This window comes from Odontesthes bonariensis, chromosome 22 (assembly GCF_027942865.1).
Source record: "Odontesthes bonariensis isolate fOdoBon6 chromosome 22, fOdoBon6.hap1, whole genome shotgun sequence".
Taxonomy (NCBI): Eukaryota; Metazoa; Chordata; class Actinopteri; order Atheriniformes; family Atherinopsidae; genus Odontesthes; species Odontesthes bonariensis.
This window is the reverse complement of record NC_134527.1, coordinates 993,906-1,013,064: the sequence shown is the minus strand read 5'-3', so window position 1 is coordinate 1,013,064 and position 19,159 is coordinate 993,906. Positions and strand designations below refer to the sequence as shown.

At 42.7% G+C, this 19,159-nt stretch overlaps 1 protein-coding gene across 1 annotated transcript in view; it reads right to left on the bottom strand.

Annotated features, from left to right (window-relative positions):
* slc4a5b (solute carrier family 4 member 5b) overlaps positions 1–12,317 on the bottom strand; it is a 40,975-nt gene extending 28,658 nt beyond the window's left edge. Inside the window, exons 1-6 of the mRNA XM_075456500.1 lie at positions 12,254–12,317; positions 9,514–9,723; positions 4,200–4,329; positions 3,773–3,933; positions 2,497–2,649; positions 2,232–2,339 (exon numbers count right to left, since the gene is read on the bottom strand). Coding sequence (XP_075312615.1) covers positions 2,232–2,339; positions 2,497–2,649; positions 3,773–3,933; positions 4,200–4,329; positions 9,514–9,723; positions 12,254–12,317 — 826 coding nt within the window. The remainder of the gene's footprint in view (positions 1–2,231; positions 2,340–2,496; positions 2,650–3,772; positions 3,934–4,199; positions 4,330–9,513; positions 9,724–12,253) is intronic.
* Positions 12,318–19,159: the final 6,842 nt, after the last annotated feature.

Genomic DNA, 19,159 nt, shown 5'->3' with positions numbered 1-19,159 from the left:
AATGGAGTCGTTGTAACACCCAAACGGTCTCAGTTTCTGAGATAATGGCTGTGTTCGAAACCGCATACTTCTCCCACTACTCATACTAATTTTAACTTTTTTTAAGTTCCCGGATGCATACTAGATTCTCCTAAATGTTGGGTATGCATCATGAGGTTACTACTCATACTCAAACTACCCAAGATGCAACGTAACGTGACGTCGCCGATCGTCATTTCCTGTCAAAACGGCAGTTTCAAGCTAGCTACAACGAGGGTAGGTTCACTTCCTGTTTTCAAAACAAAAGCACCAATTGTATGGTAATGGCTTTCCCTATGATAAAAGGCAACGGGTATTTTATTTTGTGAAAATAACCGGAAGTGCGTTGCTCACTGCGGCTAGCTTTAGTAGCGCCGAATTCGTGGGAACAAAATTGTAAATAGCCGGTATTTTGTCAGGTTTTCAACACGTTGGGGATCTAAACGACTACTTTCTCTCCTGAAAATGTTTCAAATGTTGCTAAAGTTTACAGAGTTTAGAGCTTAAGGGAAATCAGCTTCAGGCCGGCTGATTTCGGCTCGGGCAGGAGCGAAATGCATTGTTGGTAAACACTCTGCATACTGTCTGATCATTGAGTATGCAGTTTGCAAGTATGTAGTATGTAGTATGCAGTATGTAGTATGCAGTATGTAGTATGCAGTATGTAGTATGTAGTATGCAGTATGCAGTATTTGGTATGTAGTATGCAGTATGCAGTATGCAGTATGCAGTATGTAGTATGCAGTATGTAGTATGCAGTATGCAGTATTTGGTATGTAGTATGTAGTATGCAGTATGTAGTATGCAGTATGCAGTATGCAGTATGTAGTATGCAGTATGTAGTATGAAGTAGGCGGTTTCGAACACAGCCAATGACTGAGCGGCTGTCACCACAAAACAAGCTTCTTTCTGCCCAAATCACCAGATAATTCAGTCCTGATCTTATTCCAACCAGAGAGGAAGAGCTTCAGAGCGCCACGGTCCTCCGTTAAAGGAGCCATGGCATGAAATTTTCACTTTTTTAAGGTTGTTTAACATTAATATGAGTTCCTCTAGCCTGCCTGCGGTCCCCCAGTGGCTGAAAATTACGATAGACCTAAACCATGCACTGGAAATGATTCTCCGCCTTTGGTAATGTGACCATGCAGATGGCCTGATCGGGAAAGCTGCCTCATATGGCGTTGAGGTTATTTCCCCCCAGAGCCCATATATGGCTATGCCAAAACTGCCTTTCCCCGCCCACAGCTCTTTGGCCACCTCATTGCTCATTGCCGAACGTCTGAAAATGAACCCTGGATCAGTACCAACTCTCTTTGGCCCAACTACAGACCTCGGACAAGTAAGTAATTTAACGCTCTATAATTGTGTTGCTTTCCTGTATGTACAGTATAGTTACATAGCTTGTTACCACAAGAAAGTGTCTGTATCGTTAGCTATGCAGCTAATAGCATCAACTGGGCTGTTGGAGGTGTTTGCATGCCCATGAGATGGTTAGCTCGCTCATTTTAGACCAAAACCCCCGACTTCAAGCTTCCTGAAGAAGAATGAATCCGCAAATTCAGTGCATTTCATCAGGATAATGATTCATTCATGGTTCCAGAGTCAAAACGGTCAGTCTGTCTGTGTCGTTAGCTCTGCAGCTAATAGCTCGGTCACTGTCGCTAATGTAACGGTAAATAGCATGAGGAATGCGAGTGGACACCTCATTTACTGTAACGCGAGTGTTGTGTACTTATTTGTTGTTTTGATAGCCGTCCTGCTGTTGGTGTTATGGCGCGCACGATATCTGCCTTTCCCCTGATTGAAATGACTCGCGCTACATGAATCTTTGCCCCGCCTTTCTCCTCCTAATTTGCATTTAAAGCTGCAGACCCTAAACAGCTCATTCTGAGGATCCTAAGGAAAGCTCATTTTTGGGACTGGCTGTAATTCTGCACCAAGGCAGAATTTTGGGGAAAAAAACTCAGATACAGTATTAGGGGAACACTAAAGCCTATACAAATATATAAAAGCCTCCATTTATTTTCATGCCATGGCACCTTTAAAGATCAATATTTAACCAGCTTCACAACGTGTAGCCTCAACACATTACAGTTCAGTTAATACTGTGATTTAAATGGGGAAACACAGTACTTAATGCACTTCTGTGTGTTGATAAAGCTTAAAAAGTGCATGTACTGCATGTGTGTGTTGTGTGGTGTGCTGACACTCACTCAGGCGGCCAAGGCTGCTTGACTGCCGAGCGCGTAGGTCTTCTGTGGAGCGGTGGATCCCAGAAGCTGTACTAGTGTTACGATTCAGATTAAGCTGAGGACTATGGCCTACAGAGCAACAGCAGCAGATGTGAAGACAGTGAGCAGAAGAGGTGATTTCACCAGGAAAGGCCAAACAGATCAGCACAGCAGAAAACATTAGGATGTACAGTTAGACTTTGCTGATTGGTGAATGAAGGCGAGCGCACGGCGGACACACACTCACTGGAGGACGCGTTGGACTTCCCCATGTCGGCCAGCGAGCGGTGGATCGGCTTCTTGGTCTGGTGACGGTGCTTTCTGAGCAGCACGAAGATGATCTTCTCCTTCAGCTCTGGAGGAACCAGGCCGTCCGCTATCTGCCGATCCACGATCTCCTCTGGAGGGAGAGGACACAGCCCAGTTATCTCAGAGCAACGAGGGCGGCCTGTTGTTGTGGATGCATGCAGCATCATCCCACTTTAAAGGGTTCCTGCTTCATCTGCCTCTGAGCAGCAGTTCAGTCTTGAAGCTACTTCCTGTTTACAGAAGCTACTTCTTGAAGCTACTTCCTGTTTACAGAAGCTACTTCCTGTTTACAAAAGCTACTTCTTGAAGCTACTTCCTGTTTACAGAAGCTACTTCCTGTTTACAGAAGCTACTTCTTGAAGCTACTTCCTGTTTACAGAAGCTACTTCTTGAAGCTACTTCCTGTTTACAGAAGCTACTTCCTGTTTACAGAAGCTACTTCTTGAAGCTACTTCATGTTTACAGAAGCTGCTTCTTGAAGCTACTTCCTGTTCACAGAAGCTACTTCCTGTTTACAGAAGCTACTTCTTGAAGCTACTTCCTGTTTACAGAAGCTGCTTCTTGAAGCTACTTCCTGTTCACAGAAGCTACTTCTTGAAGCTACTTCCTGTTTACAAAAGCTACTTCCTAAAGCTACTTCCTGTTTACAGAAGCTACTTCCTGTATACAAAAGCTACCTCCTAAAGCTGATTCCTGTTGACAGAATCTGCTTCCTTTTTACATCCACTTTAAAGGGTTCCTGCTTCATCTGCTTCATCTGCCTCTGAGCAGTGGTTCAGTGGCTGGAAAGGTGTCTTAATCTCTGAGAAATATGAGAATCCCTTCCAGTCTTTCTCTGTTTACAGAAGCTACTTCCTGTTTGCAGAAGCTACATCCTGTTTACAGACGCTGCTTCCTGTTTACAGAAGCTACTTCCTGTTTGCAGGAGCTGCTTCCTATTTACAGACGCTACTTCCTGTTTACAGACGCTACTTCCTGTTTACAGAAGCTACTTCCTGTTTGCAGAAGCTACATCCTGTTTACAGACGCTGCTTCCTGTTTACAGAAGCTACTTCCTGTTTGCAGGAGCTGCTTCCTATTTACAGACGCTACTTCCTGTTTACAGACGCTACTTCCTGTTTACAGAAGCTACTTCCTGTTTACAGACGCTGCTTCCTGTTTACAGACGCTACTTCCTGTTTACATGTGCAGATACTGATGCAGAGACGACTCACCCACGATCTGGGGCAGGGAGTATCCCTCCAGGTCCAGCAGGATGCTTCCTGTCTGCAGACAGGTCCTGAGCTCAAACAGGCTGTGGAGGGTCAGGGTGGAGACATGGGGCTTGCTCCACCTTTCTCCCCCCTCCTCCACCTTCTCCTCAAACTTCACCCACCTACAGACAAACCAGATCAGACAGTTTTACAGCTTGAATTTAGCCAGTTAGACCCCGTTTACGACAACAGTTAAAGGATGGATTTGTCCAGGTCCTGTGCAGCCGGATGCTGTTACATAATGCCCACCGCCTCAGTCACATGCAGCTTTATAGTCCTGCTACTGAAGTCACAAACCCAACCTTCAACCTCTGAATCCGATTAAAAGTGACCCCAAATCCTAAACTAATGAAAGTCCTGACACTGCTGCGCATGTGTGTGTGCATACCTGGCAGACTCTTTCCACTCCAACTCGTCCCCCTCGTGCTGTAGTGTGTCCATCTCAGTGAATATGGTGGGTGTGGGGGTGCTGTCATCCTCCCCCAGTATGTGTCGCAGCCGCTCTGCAGCAGGGGACACTGAAAAAACACATGTTCAGGCTTTATCAATGCTGCTGGAGACACTTCTTTAGGCCTGACACTTCTTCTTTTGTCCAGTTTCCTCAAATGTTTTAAGGACACACTGCACACCATGCTGAGATATGCCAAGTTTTCAGCTAACAGCTCTTTGGGAATCACCTTGTTGCTGCAGAAATCCTGTTTTCTGTCTGTCACACTGTGTTATCTTTGCTGTTTTTCACACATGCAGCTAAAGAAATGGGAACAAATCTTAATTCCAGTCTAAAACCCACAAAGAGCTTCTAGATTATTCATTTCTGGTGGCATAAAACAGTTTGATCATTTAATTTATATTAATTGTTCCATAATTAGTAATTAGATTATATCTTATATTCCTTTTTGAGCTTTAAATTGAATCTTATTTACTTTTTCTTGATGTTGAATAACATATAATTCTTATTATTGTCTGTTTTTTTCCTACTTTTAGACGCGATAACGTTCATTATTTTGGGATTAGGATTTTTTTTAAACTGAATTTCTTATATTAATTTGATTCTTTTGGTAACTGAAAGCAGTTTTAACGCAAATGTACAAAAAGTTGAAACTATGAAGCTGTTTTTCACAGATGCAGCTAAAGAAATGGGAACAAATGATGTGTCTCTGTGACAGGCTGCTGGGAACAAAGTGCCTAAAGATCCAGTTTAAAATGTGGACACAGCACTGGTTCATCCCTTGAGTTAGGAGCCTTTTTCCTGCCTGAATGGTTCACAGCTCAGAGTTAAGTGGCTTAACAAAGAAAAAACACATTCCTCTGAAGATGCTCAGGTACAAGGACTGGGCTGAAGATGAGGGAAGAAGCAGGAAATGTGATGTCTAATTTAAACAGTCCCTGTTACGCATCTATAACAACCCAACAGCAGCCGGCCCTCTAATGATCTATCAGCTGACTGCTTTTTCTAAATTTACTCTGCAGATCAATAATCTCCATTAACATCCTGAGCCCGGAGGAGCATCCCACCCCGTGTGAGTGCATGTGTGCTTTTAAACGTGTGTTCTCCACGCTAGTCCTGCCTTTAAATATGATAAAAGATATTATATATAGATTATATATTATATATTGATATTAACAAATATATATATATATATATATATGTAGAGATATTAACACACATATATATATATATTTGATCATTTGTTAGAAGTGGCAGGTGGTAAAAGTGTGAAGTCCTCAGCAGCTGCAGATCTGATATTTTCTGGTTTGGAGACTCAAACTGAAGTAAAGTAGCTGTGCTGGTGATGATCCACGTTTGCTGACACATAATTATTAGGGCTGGGCGAGTTAACTCGTTATTATTTAACGGCGATAAATATTTTATTGCACATTAATGCATTTTTTGGGGGGGGGGGGGCTTTTGTGCCTTTGTAAGTCTGTCGCTCAGAGGCTTTTATTTTGTAAAAGTCTGTGATCAACTAGTTTCAAATGTTGTGATTCACATTTAAAATAAAACTAAATGCTAAAAGCTATATGCTACTTTTGGCGTTCAAATGAGATTAATCGTGATTAATCAGGGAAATCATGTGATTAATTAGATTAAACATTTTAATCGTTGCCCGGCCCTATTATCTATACGATGATAATTTGTACATATTGTTGCTAATTAACTGACTTTTATCATTTTATCATTGATGCTGTTCTTTAAATGTCTTCTGGGTGACACAGCCATTAAAATCATAAAGCGCGCAAACATTTACTTTCTTTTTTCTTCTTCATTTCTGCCGTCTTTACCTATTTGGGAGCCAGGTAAGGTCCAGCAGGAGGCTCTGATGGAGGGCACGTAGCCCTGTGGGCTCTGCATGCTCCCTGGATCCTCTCTGACCCGCTGAAATAAGGTCCAGGCCACCTAAAGGGACGTCCTCGGGTTTGCTTTGGGAGGAAAACAGGCCTGTTGCTTCCTGTCCTCTGATTTAAACGGAGCGTCCCACCATGAGTGGACAGAAGTTTCTCACTTCCACAGCTTCTCCCATGAGTCTCTCTGCTCAGACGCCGTGTTCTCCGGGATTATTCCGCGGTTATTTCAGCCCACCGTGTACGACTGGCGTGCGGTTAAAGCACCTTTCTGTTGCTAAGACAAAGTCTTCTGTGCTAGAAATCCAGGAAAATCTCCCGAGCAGCAAAGTGCCAGCAGCTTTAAGGGCTGACACACACCACAGAGCAGCTGCTCACACACCGGAAAAGCTGAGAGCTCCACGGCTGCTCCACCTGCTGACTGAGCACTCCAACAGTGCTGAAGCTCAGCAGCTTTGAAGCTCTGCAGCTTTGAAGCTCTGAAGCTCTGAAGCTCTGCAGCTCTGAGGCTCTGCAGCTCTGAAGCTCTGCAGCTCTGAAGCTCTGAAGCTCTGAGGCTCTGCAGCTCTGAAGCTCTGAAGCTCTGAAGCTCTGCAGCTGAAGCTCTGCAGCTCTGAAGCTCTGCAGCTCTGAAGCCCTGAAGCTCTGCAGCTCTGAGGCTCTGCAGCTCTGCAGCTCTGAAGCTCTGAAGCTCTGCAGCTCTGAGGCTCTGCAGCTCTGAAGCTCTGCAGCTCTGAAGCTCTGAAGCTCTGAGGCTCTGCAGCTCTGAAGCTCTGAAGCTCTGCAGCTCTGAGGCTCTGCAGCTCTGAAGCTCTGCAGCTCTGAAGCTCTGAAGCTCTGAGGCTCTGCAGCTCTGAAGCTCTGAAGCTCTGAAGCTCTGAAGCTCTGCAGCTCTGAGGCTCTGCAGCTCTGAAGCTCTGAAGCTCTGCAGCTCTGAGGCTCTGCAGCTCTGAAGTTCTGCAGCTCTGAAGCTCTGAAGCTCTGAGGCTCTGAAGCTCTGAAGCTCTGCAGCTCTGAAGCTCTGCAGCTTTGAAGCTCTGAAGCTCTGCAGCTCTGAAGCTCTGCAGCTCTGAAGCTCTGAAGCTCTGCATCTTTGCAGCTCTGAAGCTCTGCTGCTCTGAAGCTCTGCATCTTTGCAGCTCTGAAGCTCTGCTGCTCTGAAGCTGAAGCTCTGCAGCTCTGCAGCTTTGAAGCTTTGAAGCTCTGAAGCTCTGCTGCTCTGAAGCTCTGAAGCTTTGAAGCTCTGCTGCTCTGAAGCTCTGCAGCTTTGAAGCTCTGAAGCTCTGAAGCTCTGCTGCTCTGAAGCTCTGCAGCTTTGAAGCTCTGAAGCTCTGCTGCTCTGAAGCTCTGCTGCTCTGAAGCTCTGAAGCTCTGAAGCTCTGCTGCTCTGAAGCTCTGAAGCTCTGAAGCTCTGCTGCTCTGAAGCTCTGAAGCTCTGCATCTTTGAAGCTCTGCTGCTCTGAAGCTCTGAAGCTCTGAAGCTCTGCATCTTTGCAGCTCTGAAGCTCTGCTGCTCTGAAGCTCTGAAGCTCTGAGGCTCTGAAGCTCTGCAGCTCTGAGGCTCTGAAGATTTGAAGCTTTGAAGCTCTGCAGCTCTGAAGCTCTGCAGCTCTGCAGCTCTGAAGCTCTGAGGCTCTGAAGCTTTGTAGCTCTGCATCTTTGCAGCTCTGAAGCTCTGCAGCTCTGCATCTTTGCAGCTTACTCTACATATTTTTACGAATCCTGAATGGAATGAACTTTAAAAACAGAAAACACTTCCAGGCACTTCAAAAAGCACGTGCACGCCGTGCTCACGCACGGCCCGGAGCTGCTCGGCTAAGCAGCTTACGGGCTGCAGACTTCATGGTCCCTCGGGGACCATGCTGCAGGACACTGAGCACATACGTGCACACGCTGTGAGCGCAGGCAGATCTGTGGATAATCTGCCCGGCAGCAAACATCAGAGCGAGTCAGCTGCCTCTCAGAGTGAGAAAGTGTTGAATAAGTCAGGAATTCTCCAGGAAAGCTCAGAAGCTGCTCCTGAGAACGTAAATCTGGGGTTTGCTCTCCAGCTTTGGGCCTCCAGAACCAGGACTGCGTCAGCTGTGGACACATTCTGGTGTTTCTGTGACCCAACACTTGGCTTTGGGTGAAGTTAAATCCGGTACCAGGTGGACTTGTTCTGGTGGAACGTTCCTGTTCGACAGAACAAGTTAACACATCCCTGAGTTACTGCTCGTTATCACTTTTATATCCGACTGTTGGTTCCACCGTCGCCGTCTATCATCTGAAACATGTCTGCATGCACACAGGTTACAGAGGATGGGTTCTGCAGAACTGACGCAGAAGCAGGCTCGGACTGGCCCGGTGGGCCGATTTTTAAATGTATTTATCTGGTCTACATTTGCTAGCAGCCCGTTAACGGCCCTGTGGCTCGTAATGTATTGTATACATTTTTGCACAGACCATGGCTCTTCAGGACAAGTTCAGAAGCAGGTGCGTGTTACGATTGCACCCCCTGCCCCCATCCCTCAAGGGGATCTGTCCATACCGCCATTAGGCATCATCTATGTTTTACTTAAAAATGATCAGACTCGGGGCGGTCGGTGGCGTAGTGGGCTGAGCAGGCGTCCCATGTACAGAGGCTACAGTCCTCGCTGCAGCTGGCCCCGGTTCCAGTCCCGCACCGGACAGCCCTGTGCTGCATGTCTTCCCCCTCTCTCTGCCCCCTGCTTCCTGTCTCTCTCCAACTGTCCTATAATTAAAGGCATAAAAAGGCCCCAAAAATTTTTTTTTTTAAATGATCAGAGTAGGCTAAATTATTATGGAGGACGACAGAGGCTCCAAGAAGAGGAAAGGGGGAGCGGAGAAGATCCGCGACAAAAAGCAAAAAGCCCTTCAGGCCGACGCTGCCAAATGTTTTAAAATAGACAATTTGTTTGCTGCTGCCAGTCGTGGTGCCGCTTGTGTTAGTGCAAGTGGAAGTAGCCACCGCAGCTATGACAAAAACGTTGCTGGAGAGGCCACCCCAGGGCCAACTGAAGAAAGGTCGGAGGATCGGCCCACTGACGATGAGCAGGAACATGAAGAGGTCGAGGGCAACGAGATGAAGGACCTAAAGGTCACGTTCATGCCAGCACTTTATTTTACTGATGCCATACGGCACTTTTTATTGATTTTGGCTCTAGAGACTTCATTAAGCGTTATTGTAGGTAATTGTTTGGGCTGTTTTTCAGGTGCTGCAACAACACGACTCTCATTGAGCTTATTGATGTTTGTTTGTCATCTATGGGGGAAACAGGAATTTTGGTAGTTTTTTCTGACCCTGCGCAGAACTGAAGCAGAACTGATTAAAGCTGTGAGTTGGACCCGGTTCTGACCTGTGAGGTCCAGGTGCTCCATGTTGCCCTCGTCCTCGTCGGAGGGCTCCTGCCTCTCGGGGTAATACCCCTGGTGGGCGTGCTCGTGCTGTGCGTGGTGGTCGTAGTGCATGTGTCTGGAGTCGCGGTCCGGGTCGCTGGCGTAGGAGTGATGTCGGCGCCTTTTCCGTCGGCGGGAAACCGGAACGCCGATGTAGTACGGCTGGGCATCTGAGGGAGGAAACATTTAGAGGGTTCAGATCCGGTAGGGTTAGGGTTCATCTTGAATGTTGTAGCACCCACAGTTGCAGATATGCAACAAGCTTTTTATTTATTTACATTATTTATTTACATTATCTTTTTATTTATATTTTTATTTATATTACATTATTTGATTTTTTAAATTGACATACATAATTTACATTCATGTGTAATATTTTTTACATTACATTTTATGTGCCGACAGTTGTCACAGCATCATTTTCTTGGCTCAGTGAGTTACACTCTGCTCTGCGGTGCTCTGTTCTGGTTCCTTCTGCTCTCGTTTGGTGTGCTCTGCTTTGTCCACCTTTCACAGCGCTAATGGGAGCTCAGCTCTCCAAATTGTATTATTATCATTATTTTTTTGCATTTTTTTATCAGCTTCATGTGCACATTTTTATTTACATTACATGTTTTGCATTTTATATGTGCTTCACTTTCTCACAACAAAGATCTGTGAAATCTGTTTGATTTGTTGTTGAATGGAAAGTTTATGATGGTTGCGTTCCGCACTTTGTATTAAGAATGTTCAATAAAGCTCTATTATATACATTTTATTGTGGTAGCAGCAGTTACTGGTGAACTTTCACTATACCTTTTTTATCAAACAATCTGCAGAGATTGACTTTGTTTTGTAAACAAAATTAATCAGGAAAGCCCAGAGTTGCTAATATGCAACATTGCCTAAAATGATTAAAAAAAATAGCCCAATTCCAAAAAATCCAAAAATATTGGTTTATTCCCACCCAAAAAGATGCAAGAAGAGCCAAAATGATTTTTTTCAACGATTATTCATATGCTTGGGTGCTACAAGGTTAAGGTGCAGAACATCAGTTAGGGTGGTCTCACATCCTTCTGGGATGTGTTCACCTCCACCTGGGCAGAACCGGGCAGAACCGGCCCATGTACAAAGGAAATGAAGGACACATCTAAACATGTTGGTCCGACTGAAACCAAGCCGACCAGAAGCTAACAGACCCAGATAATGTTTGGATCCTTCCTGCATGAGTGTGTTTCACACTATTTCCTGAAATGTTCCTTTAATCTCTGCAGCCTGCTTTGTGCCTTCGGTCTGACACACATGGGCCCCTTTAAGGGCCCCGTTCTGAACGGCCCTGTCAGCCCTGACTGGTCAATGGATCGATCCTCTGTGCAGGGGAGTGCCAGATTAGCCACTAGGCAGGCATTATATAAATGTTTAATGTCAATGACAAGTAAAGGAAGCTGCTTCAATAACTCCCGCTGATGTTAGCTGTGAGTTCAGAAGTTTGCAGATGTTTTAATCAGGCAAAACGCTGCTCATCCTGAACCTTTAAAGGCACACTATTCAGCTTGGATTGACTGGCTGATGGACAGACACCGAAAAACTGTCATAATCTCTACCTTGTATTTTTAAGATTCAGGAAGAACTCGAGCTTCTTAAGTGAAATTAAACATTTTATTAACGTAATACATGAATTATGGGGGAAGAGTAAGTTTTACTCAGGTTTCCTCATACAATTTAAATGTTTAATAGTTGTATGTACATAAACCTAGAAATACTACATAAACTTTACTCTGAAAGTGTATCGTTAAAATCTACTAAGTTACTTCATAACAGCAAATACTGCAGATATATAAAATTTACTTAAAATTTTGAGTAAAATTATGTTCCTGCCTATGAAAAACAAGTAGACTTTACTTCATTTGTTTAAATAAATATAACTTAAAACTTAGATGTCATTAAGTAAATGTTACTTAATATCTTCAAAACTGTTATGTTTTATGGTGAGTAACATTTACTTGATATCGCAGCATTAAATATTACTTAAATCATTTGGGTGCAAATCAGGGGTGGAGCAGTGATTTTAAATGTGGGGGGGGGGGGCACATGAGCGCCACATCAAGCCCATAGACACGATGCTGAAGTTGGCATCCGATTCCCGAATTAAATGGATGGGCATAAAGGGCCATTTCACTGCATTTTTTGCATTTTGATCACCCTAAACTAGGTCCTGTATGGAAACTACATTAGTTACACTGCTCAAATCTGGCTTTAATTATTCTAAAGAGGCTACAGATTCATTAAAGCCTTGTTTGGGATTTGTGAAACCTTTTTCTGATTTGTGAAAATGCAGAACAGGGCCATTTTACTGTATTTTTTTTTAGCATTTTGATCGCCCTAAACTATGTCCTTTATGGAAACTACATTAGTTAGACTGCTCAAATCTGGATAGAATTATTCTAAAGAGGGTACAGAGTCTTTAAAATACATTTTATGATTTGTTAAAACTTTATTTGGTCATTGAAAATTCAAAAAGGTGAAATCATCTTGCTGTAAAAGTGGGGGTGTGGGAAACACCCCGATCCCCCATGGGTTTTTAATACTTCCAAAGGGTTTTTTAAGTAAATCTTATGAGTTGTTTTATTCAGTGCAGGTAGTCAGATAGCTCTATCCTGACTCTGTAGTTCATACAGAGTTACAGCTGAAGATGTTTCTGAAGCAGAAAGCAGAGCTCACCATCTTCCTCCTCACAGTGCCGGTGGCCTCTGCTCCGTCCCTGCTGCCAGTCATGATGGTCCATCCTGAAACAGACACAGAGAACAGGAAGTGGTCGCTGCCTTTTCTCACCATGGACCTAAAGCAATCGGTTCATCGGCTCGGGGAATCCTGGCTCTACAGTAGCTCTGACTGTATCATTTGACCTGCAGGCCCACATGGAAACGCATGTGCCACCAAAACTTCAACAGCTCGATGCATGACGGAAGGAAAAGTCAATGGAAAACAAACCAGGCCGGCCTTTCAGGACGGGGCTGCTGCTGAGAGCAGAACCAACAACCACACAAGACACCCGGGATCCACATGAACTCAGTAAAACTGCTGCTGGATGGGTCATTTTACTGTAAAACTGCTGCTGGATGGGTCATTTTACAGTAAAACTGCTGCTGGATGGGTCATTTTACAGTAAAACTGCTGCTGGATGGGTCATTTTACAGTAAAACTGCTGCTGGATGGGTCATTTTACTGTGAAACTGCTGCTGGATGGGTCATCTCATGCAAACCAGAGGTTCTGTTTAAGATCAGATATCTTATACAACCTCTAAATTAAGCTGGATGGAGTATGCAACTGTATCCTGCAGACAGTGACTAAAAGCTACAGAAAACCAGCAAACATCAGACAGCGTGTACTTTTTAATTTCTCTTATCTAAATCATTACAGAGAGTGTGAACCCAACATGTTTCATGTTCTCATCTCCATTCAATTTGTTACAATTAGTACTGGGCGAGTTAACTCGTCATTATCGCGTTAACTCATTAATTATTTAACGCCGATAAATATTTGATCACGCATTAACGCAGTTTTTGTTTTTTAATTTTGAAAAATAAATAAATAAATTTTGGGGGCTTTTTTGCCTTTAATGGAAAGTTCAGAGAGACAGGAAGCAGGGGGCAGAGAGAGGGGGAACAACATGCAGCACAGGGCCGTCCGATGCGGGACTCGAACCTGGGGCGCCTGCTCAACCCACTACGCCACGGACCACCCCTGTTTTATTATTTATTTTATTATTGTAAAAGTCTGTTTCTCAAAACAATATGCGTTCAAAAGAGTAATACATTTGCAACACAAAATCGTTCTCCAGGAAAAAGTCTGGGGGCTGGGGGCCCAGCAGGGGGAGCACTTAGAGTAAACACACTTTTGGAAGAAGCAAAGAAGACATTTCAGGATATTTAAGTGGAGGATGTGGCCCATGTGAGCCTTTTGAAGCCAAGCGGCCATTTTGGGTGAGTTGGCTTGTATGGCTTTGTTTTTGCTGGCATTTTTAGTGATTGTAAGACTGTTTAGGTGAGTTTGTCTGCTGAATCTGCTGGTGTGTCTTGTCCTGCCTCCACCTCTGGCACCCTCTATACTTTCATTACTCCCTACCAGGGTTTGAATCCCAATCCTACTTATCTTTACCTCTTTTATTTCTATAGAAGTCTGGTCCATTTTTTTCTTTAGCACAAGTTTCTTGTGTTTACCTTATATGAATGAGAAGCAAAACGCTTTATTTTTTAAACCCCAGCCAACTAGCCGGACTACCTTCATCAACACCAAAACGAGGCTGGAACTCTGCTCACAGGACGCAGCAGGGGGTAAGAAGATGTTCAGAAATGATGCTGCTGATATGGGATGTTACACAGCTTCATGTCAGAAGAGGCGAAATGTCCCTTTAAGGCTACCATCACAGAAGTGGAAAGGCAGAGCCTTCAGTTATCAGGCCCCTCTCTGTGGAACCAGCTGCCAGTTTGGGAGGCGGAGCCTTCAGTTATCAGGCCCCTCTCTGTGGAACCAGCTGCCAGTTTGGGAGGCAGAGCCTTCAGTTATCAGGCCCCTCTCTGTGGAACCAGCTGCCAGTTTGGGAGGCAGAGCCTTCAGTTATCAGGCCCCTCTCTGTGGAACCAGCTACCAGTTTGGGAGGCAGAGCCTTCAGTTATCAGGCCCCTCTCTGTGGGACCAGCTGCCAGTTTGGGAGGCAGAGCCTTCAGTTATCAGGCCCCTCTCTGTGGAACCAGCTGCCAGTTTGGGAGGCAGAGCCTTCAGTTATCAGGCCCCTCTCTGTGGAACCAGCTGCCAGTTTGGGAGGCAGAGCCTTCAGTTATCAGGCCCCTCTCTGTGGAACCAGCTGCCAGTTTGGGAGGCAGAGCCTTCAGTTATCAGGCCCCTCTCTGAGGAACCAGCTGCCAGTTTGGGAGGCAGAGCCTTCAGTTATCAGGCCCCTCTCTGTGGAACCAGCTGCCAGTTTGGCTTCTGGTTCCCTTCCTGAGTCTGGTTCTGATGGCCACCCTTCCTGGTTCTGGTTCTGCCAGAGGTTTCTTCCTGTTCAAAGGGAGTGGTTCCTCTCCACAGTCGCCTCAGGCACGCTCAGGACGGGAGATTGGACTGAAGACAAGTTTCAGTGCAATCTGTTGGTTTCCTTAGCGAGGAAATTGTTTTTGAATTGGCTCTATATGAACGAATCGGCTTATTTTATAAATAATTATGATTACAATGAATTGAATTCCAATTGGCTTGAATTGGACTTTATTATATAAGTGCCTTGAGATGACATTTGTTGTAATTTGGTGCTATATAAATAAAAATGAATTGAACCGAATGGGACCGAATCAGATTTCCAATCACCTGCTTCAGGACACTTTAACTGTTGGCCTCTTAAATATTCCTAAAATGAAATATACAAAAAGACAGGTGAAGCTGCTTTTTCTGTTTTTAAGCACCAAAAATCTGGAACTCTCTACCAGTCAACAGATATTACAAACTTTAAAAAGCAGCTAAAAACACATCTATACACCCTCGCCTTCTACTAGTTTTATAAATTCTACTATTATTATTATTATTACTATTTATATATTACATTTATTGTTTCTCTATTTTATTGGTAAATTCATTTTTCTATTTTTAGTATTTTATCTTTAATTTATATCTAAATTACCCCCCCCCCCCCCGTAACATGTTCTATTGTACTCTATTTTGTTATTCTTGTAGTTATTTTACTTTATTTACTTTGTATATTGATATTATTTGTAAAGCACTTTGAGCTACATTTTGTGTATGAAAGGTGCTATATAAATAAATTATGATTATTATTGTTATTATTGTCCCTGTCAAACTGTTTTTGGAACTTCCTGCGACACAGACGTGGATCATCAGCTGGTGGATCCCTTCATGACGCAGGTTTCTCCTTTTTAAAGCGGATTTGGGGGAAGTTTGCAGGGCGGATCGATACATGTCATTTCAGATCGCTTTCCAGTTCCTGAAAGCTGATCAGTAACTGTGAAGGACAGTCACATGAGTGCAGTCATGCACATGCACTCATGTGCACGGCCGACGCACACACGGGCTAATGGGAAGCGTTCTCAGCACATACTGGACATTTTTCAGCTGTAATGTTTGGGATTATCACCAAATTGGGTTTTATTCTGCTAATCTGTGCAGCCGCAAACCTGCAGGCCACCAAAACAGAAACGTCCCCTTCAAAGTGTTTGAAGAGCTTTTATCAAACATATCATGCATGCTGAAATAAAGCTGAGTGACAACTCAAAGGCAGCAGGAGGACTGCCGCTTACATGTGACAAATGTTGGAGTTTAAAGGCTTATTTTCATGATGGGCCCTGAATAAATACGCCTAAATAAATATGCTGAAAGATTTTCTTTGCAGTGACAATTTAATCTGGTAAAAATGTGCTTTTTTTTACAAGATTCTTTACATAGAAGAAGAATGCTAACCGGCTGTTTTAAGTGGAGCAGAAGTTTGGTGCTTATGGAATAGAAAAATACTTTATTCATCCCCCAAATGGGGGAAATTCAAATAGCTCAAATCTTTTTTTTTTTAAATATTTACAATGATTGTATTAACAACAACAATAATAATACCAATTCTAGTAAAAATACTACTACTGACTAATAATAATAATAATAATAATAATAAATGACTAAATAAACAAATAAATAAAAAAAAACAATCAATTTGAGAAGAACTCAGCAGTCACTGTTAAAATAAATTATTTTAAATTAGTTATTAGTTATAAATGACTTAGTAAAAGCTCGTAAAGAGCAGATACCCTAACAACCGGTTCAAACTGGCAGCCATAGTTATCTTAACTTATCGGACTTTTAGAGCCAGAAGGGACCGGGTTTAGGCCTGAGATCTGGAACCTGCAGGCTGTGGTGCATCATTTTAATAATAATAAAAGATAATCAGGTTGGTTTTTATTTTTGTCTGGACCTGAGACCTGTAGACCTTTCTGCACTGGTGCTGTGACACCTGCACGAGTCCCTTAACTTGGTTCTGAATGCCACACAAACACATTAACTGGGGTCCAGCGGGTCTTAACTGGAATTTCTGACCGGATTGGACCACAAACACACTGATCACGAGCTAATCGTGCTAATGAGACCACACGGAAACTCTAATAAAATCCACAAACTTGGCATTTTGTGATGTTTTTTGAATGGGAGTCTTGTTGAAGTCAGAGACAGCACCTAGTGGGCGTCTGAGGTACTGCAACACTGTTTAACCTTTGTCTTGTGTTAAATTCAATTCAATTTTCAATTCATTTTCATTTATATAGCGCCAAATACAACAAATGTCATCTCAAGGTACTTAAATAATACAGTCCAATTCAAGCCAATTGGAATTCAATTAATTGGAATCATAATTATTACAATGAGGGTTATTAATTAGGGTCGGCACCGACCCGTTTTTAGGTTTTAAATGCATAAAATAACCATATAAATTTGTTTATTGCTTTATGACTTTGTCAGGAACCTCTATTTCAACAAAAAAAAACTGTTTTCACTAAATTATAAAATGCTCTAGTTAAAATTAAGACCTTTGTGTTGTTAGGGTCGGTTTCGACCCAGTTATAAAAATAAGATTATAAAGCAATAATTAGAGCCAAAACTGATATCACAAGTTCACTGTCAGCCAACACACTGACAGCCAGCTCATTTTGCCTAACCCTAACCCATTTTTTTTTAAAATTGAAATTGAGGGGTATACTGACAAAAACAAGGGCCCACACCAAAAATACTAAAACCAATATTTTTATGGATAAGGAAGCCTAACAAGGTGACCAAGAGATGAGAAACAAATTGGATTATTAGATAATTGTTTTAGTGTATTTTACAACTAAATTAAAACACGGGTCAAAACCGAACCGTTAGCATAAGAGATGGTAACAGGGAACTAAACTGAGCATTTCATGCCACAGAATGCATCCTTTCATCATATTGATATGTTATCCTGTCTTCATTTTAAGGTTTATGAACTAACAAATAAAAGTCTGGAGCCAGTAAATCCCACTTTTACTTTTACAGGTGGCAGCAGTGCACGTGACCTTCCTGAAACAGAGTCACTTTGAGCTGATCTGAGGTCAGTTCATACAAAGCAGCCGCCTGCTCCTTCAATATGTGTTATTTCAAAACATAAATTTAAATATTTATTTCATCACATTTTGTTTAATCGCGGCAGTACGTTTCGCCCAAATTTACCAAAATTTACTATTTAAATCTTTAAATGCCGTTTTCTCAAAACCAGTTTTTTGTATTTTCCCAGTATCAGTATCTCAGCCTATGGAGCACCTACTCACACCAAACTTTCCAGTTATACACTTAGCAGTATTCTGAAGATAAATACAGAAGGATTTGTTGATAAATCATTCCTGGCCTCATTTATGTGACATTATAATAAAAAAATATGGCGACAATTGATGTTTTTTAGGCTATGGGCAGCATATTTTGATTTCCTAGGAAATTAAAGCAGATATCCTGAAATCCCTCTGTAATTTTCTTTTCACTTTGTGTGTAAACAAAATGAAAACAGAATTTTGCACCTGGCTTTATCATATGTTCAGATCTATCTTCAGGAAATATATGCAAATGTGCGCATATTTAATGAGATAATGCCTAATTTGCATAATTAAACATTCACATTTCTAAAACTTGTAATACATTTTCTTTTCATTCTTGTATAAGTAATCAACTGAGGAAGTTTCATGTTGATATCTATTATTTTAAAATATTACCCTATTCACCTGTCTCGCCTTAAACAAAGAAAAACAAAAGATTCAACCATTTTGTTTCCACCGATGATTCATGGTCCAAATTAAGCATCAGAACCAAAGAAAACGGCTTTCTAAAGTCTACATGTCCCCAAACTTCTGCTGAGGACAGATGGGATTATTACACAGATGGGATTATTACACAGATGGGATTATTGCACAGATGGGATTATTGCACAGATGGGATTATTACACAGATGGGATTATTACACAGATGGGAGTATTGCACAGATGGGATTATTACACAGATGGGATTATTACACAGATGGGATTATTACACAGATGGGATTATTACACAGATGGGATTATTAGATGGGATTATTACACAGATGGGATTATTACACAGATGGGATTATTAGATGGGATTATTACACAGATGGGATTATTACACAGATGTGTTTATTAGATGGGATTATTGCACAGATGGGATTATTACACAGATGGGATTAATACACAGATGGGATTATTACACAGATGGGATTATTACACAGATGTTAACGCGGAGAAGCTAGCTGTTATTCCCATTTCAGACAGATCAAAGGTCAGAAACTGATGTGAACATGCAGGTGTTTCAGTGGTCTCGTCTTACCTGCTGCCAGTGATGAAGCTGAGGGTCTCACTGCAGGATGAAGAGCAGAAAATACAGAATAAAACTGATCAAACTGCTGTTCTGAAGGTAATCTGTGGAGCGAAATGCTGCAACTGAACACAGGCAGGCTCGATACGCCACTGCAAACACATGCTGAGTATCGAGTGTTGGATGGGACTCTGTGTGTGTGTGTGTGTGTGGGGGGGGGGGGCAGATCGATTCAGTCAATCGGGATC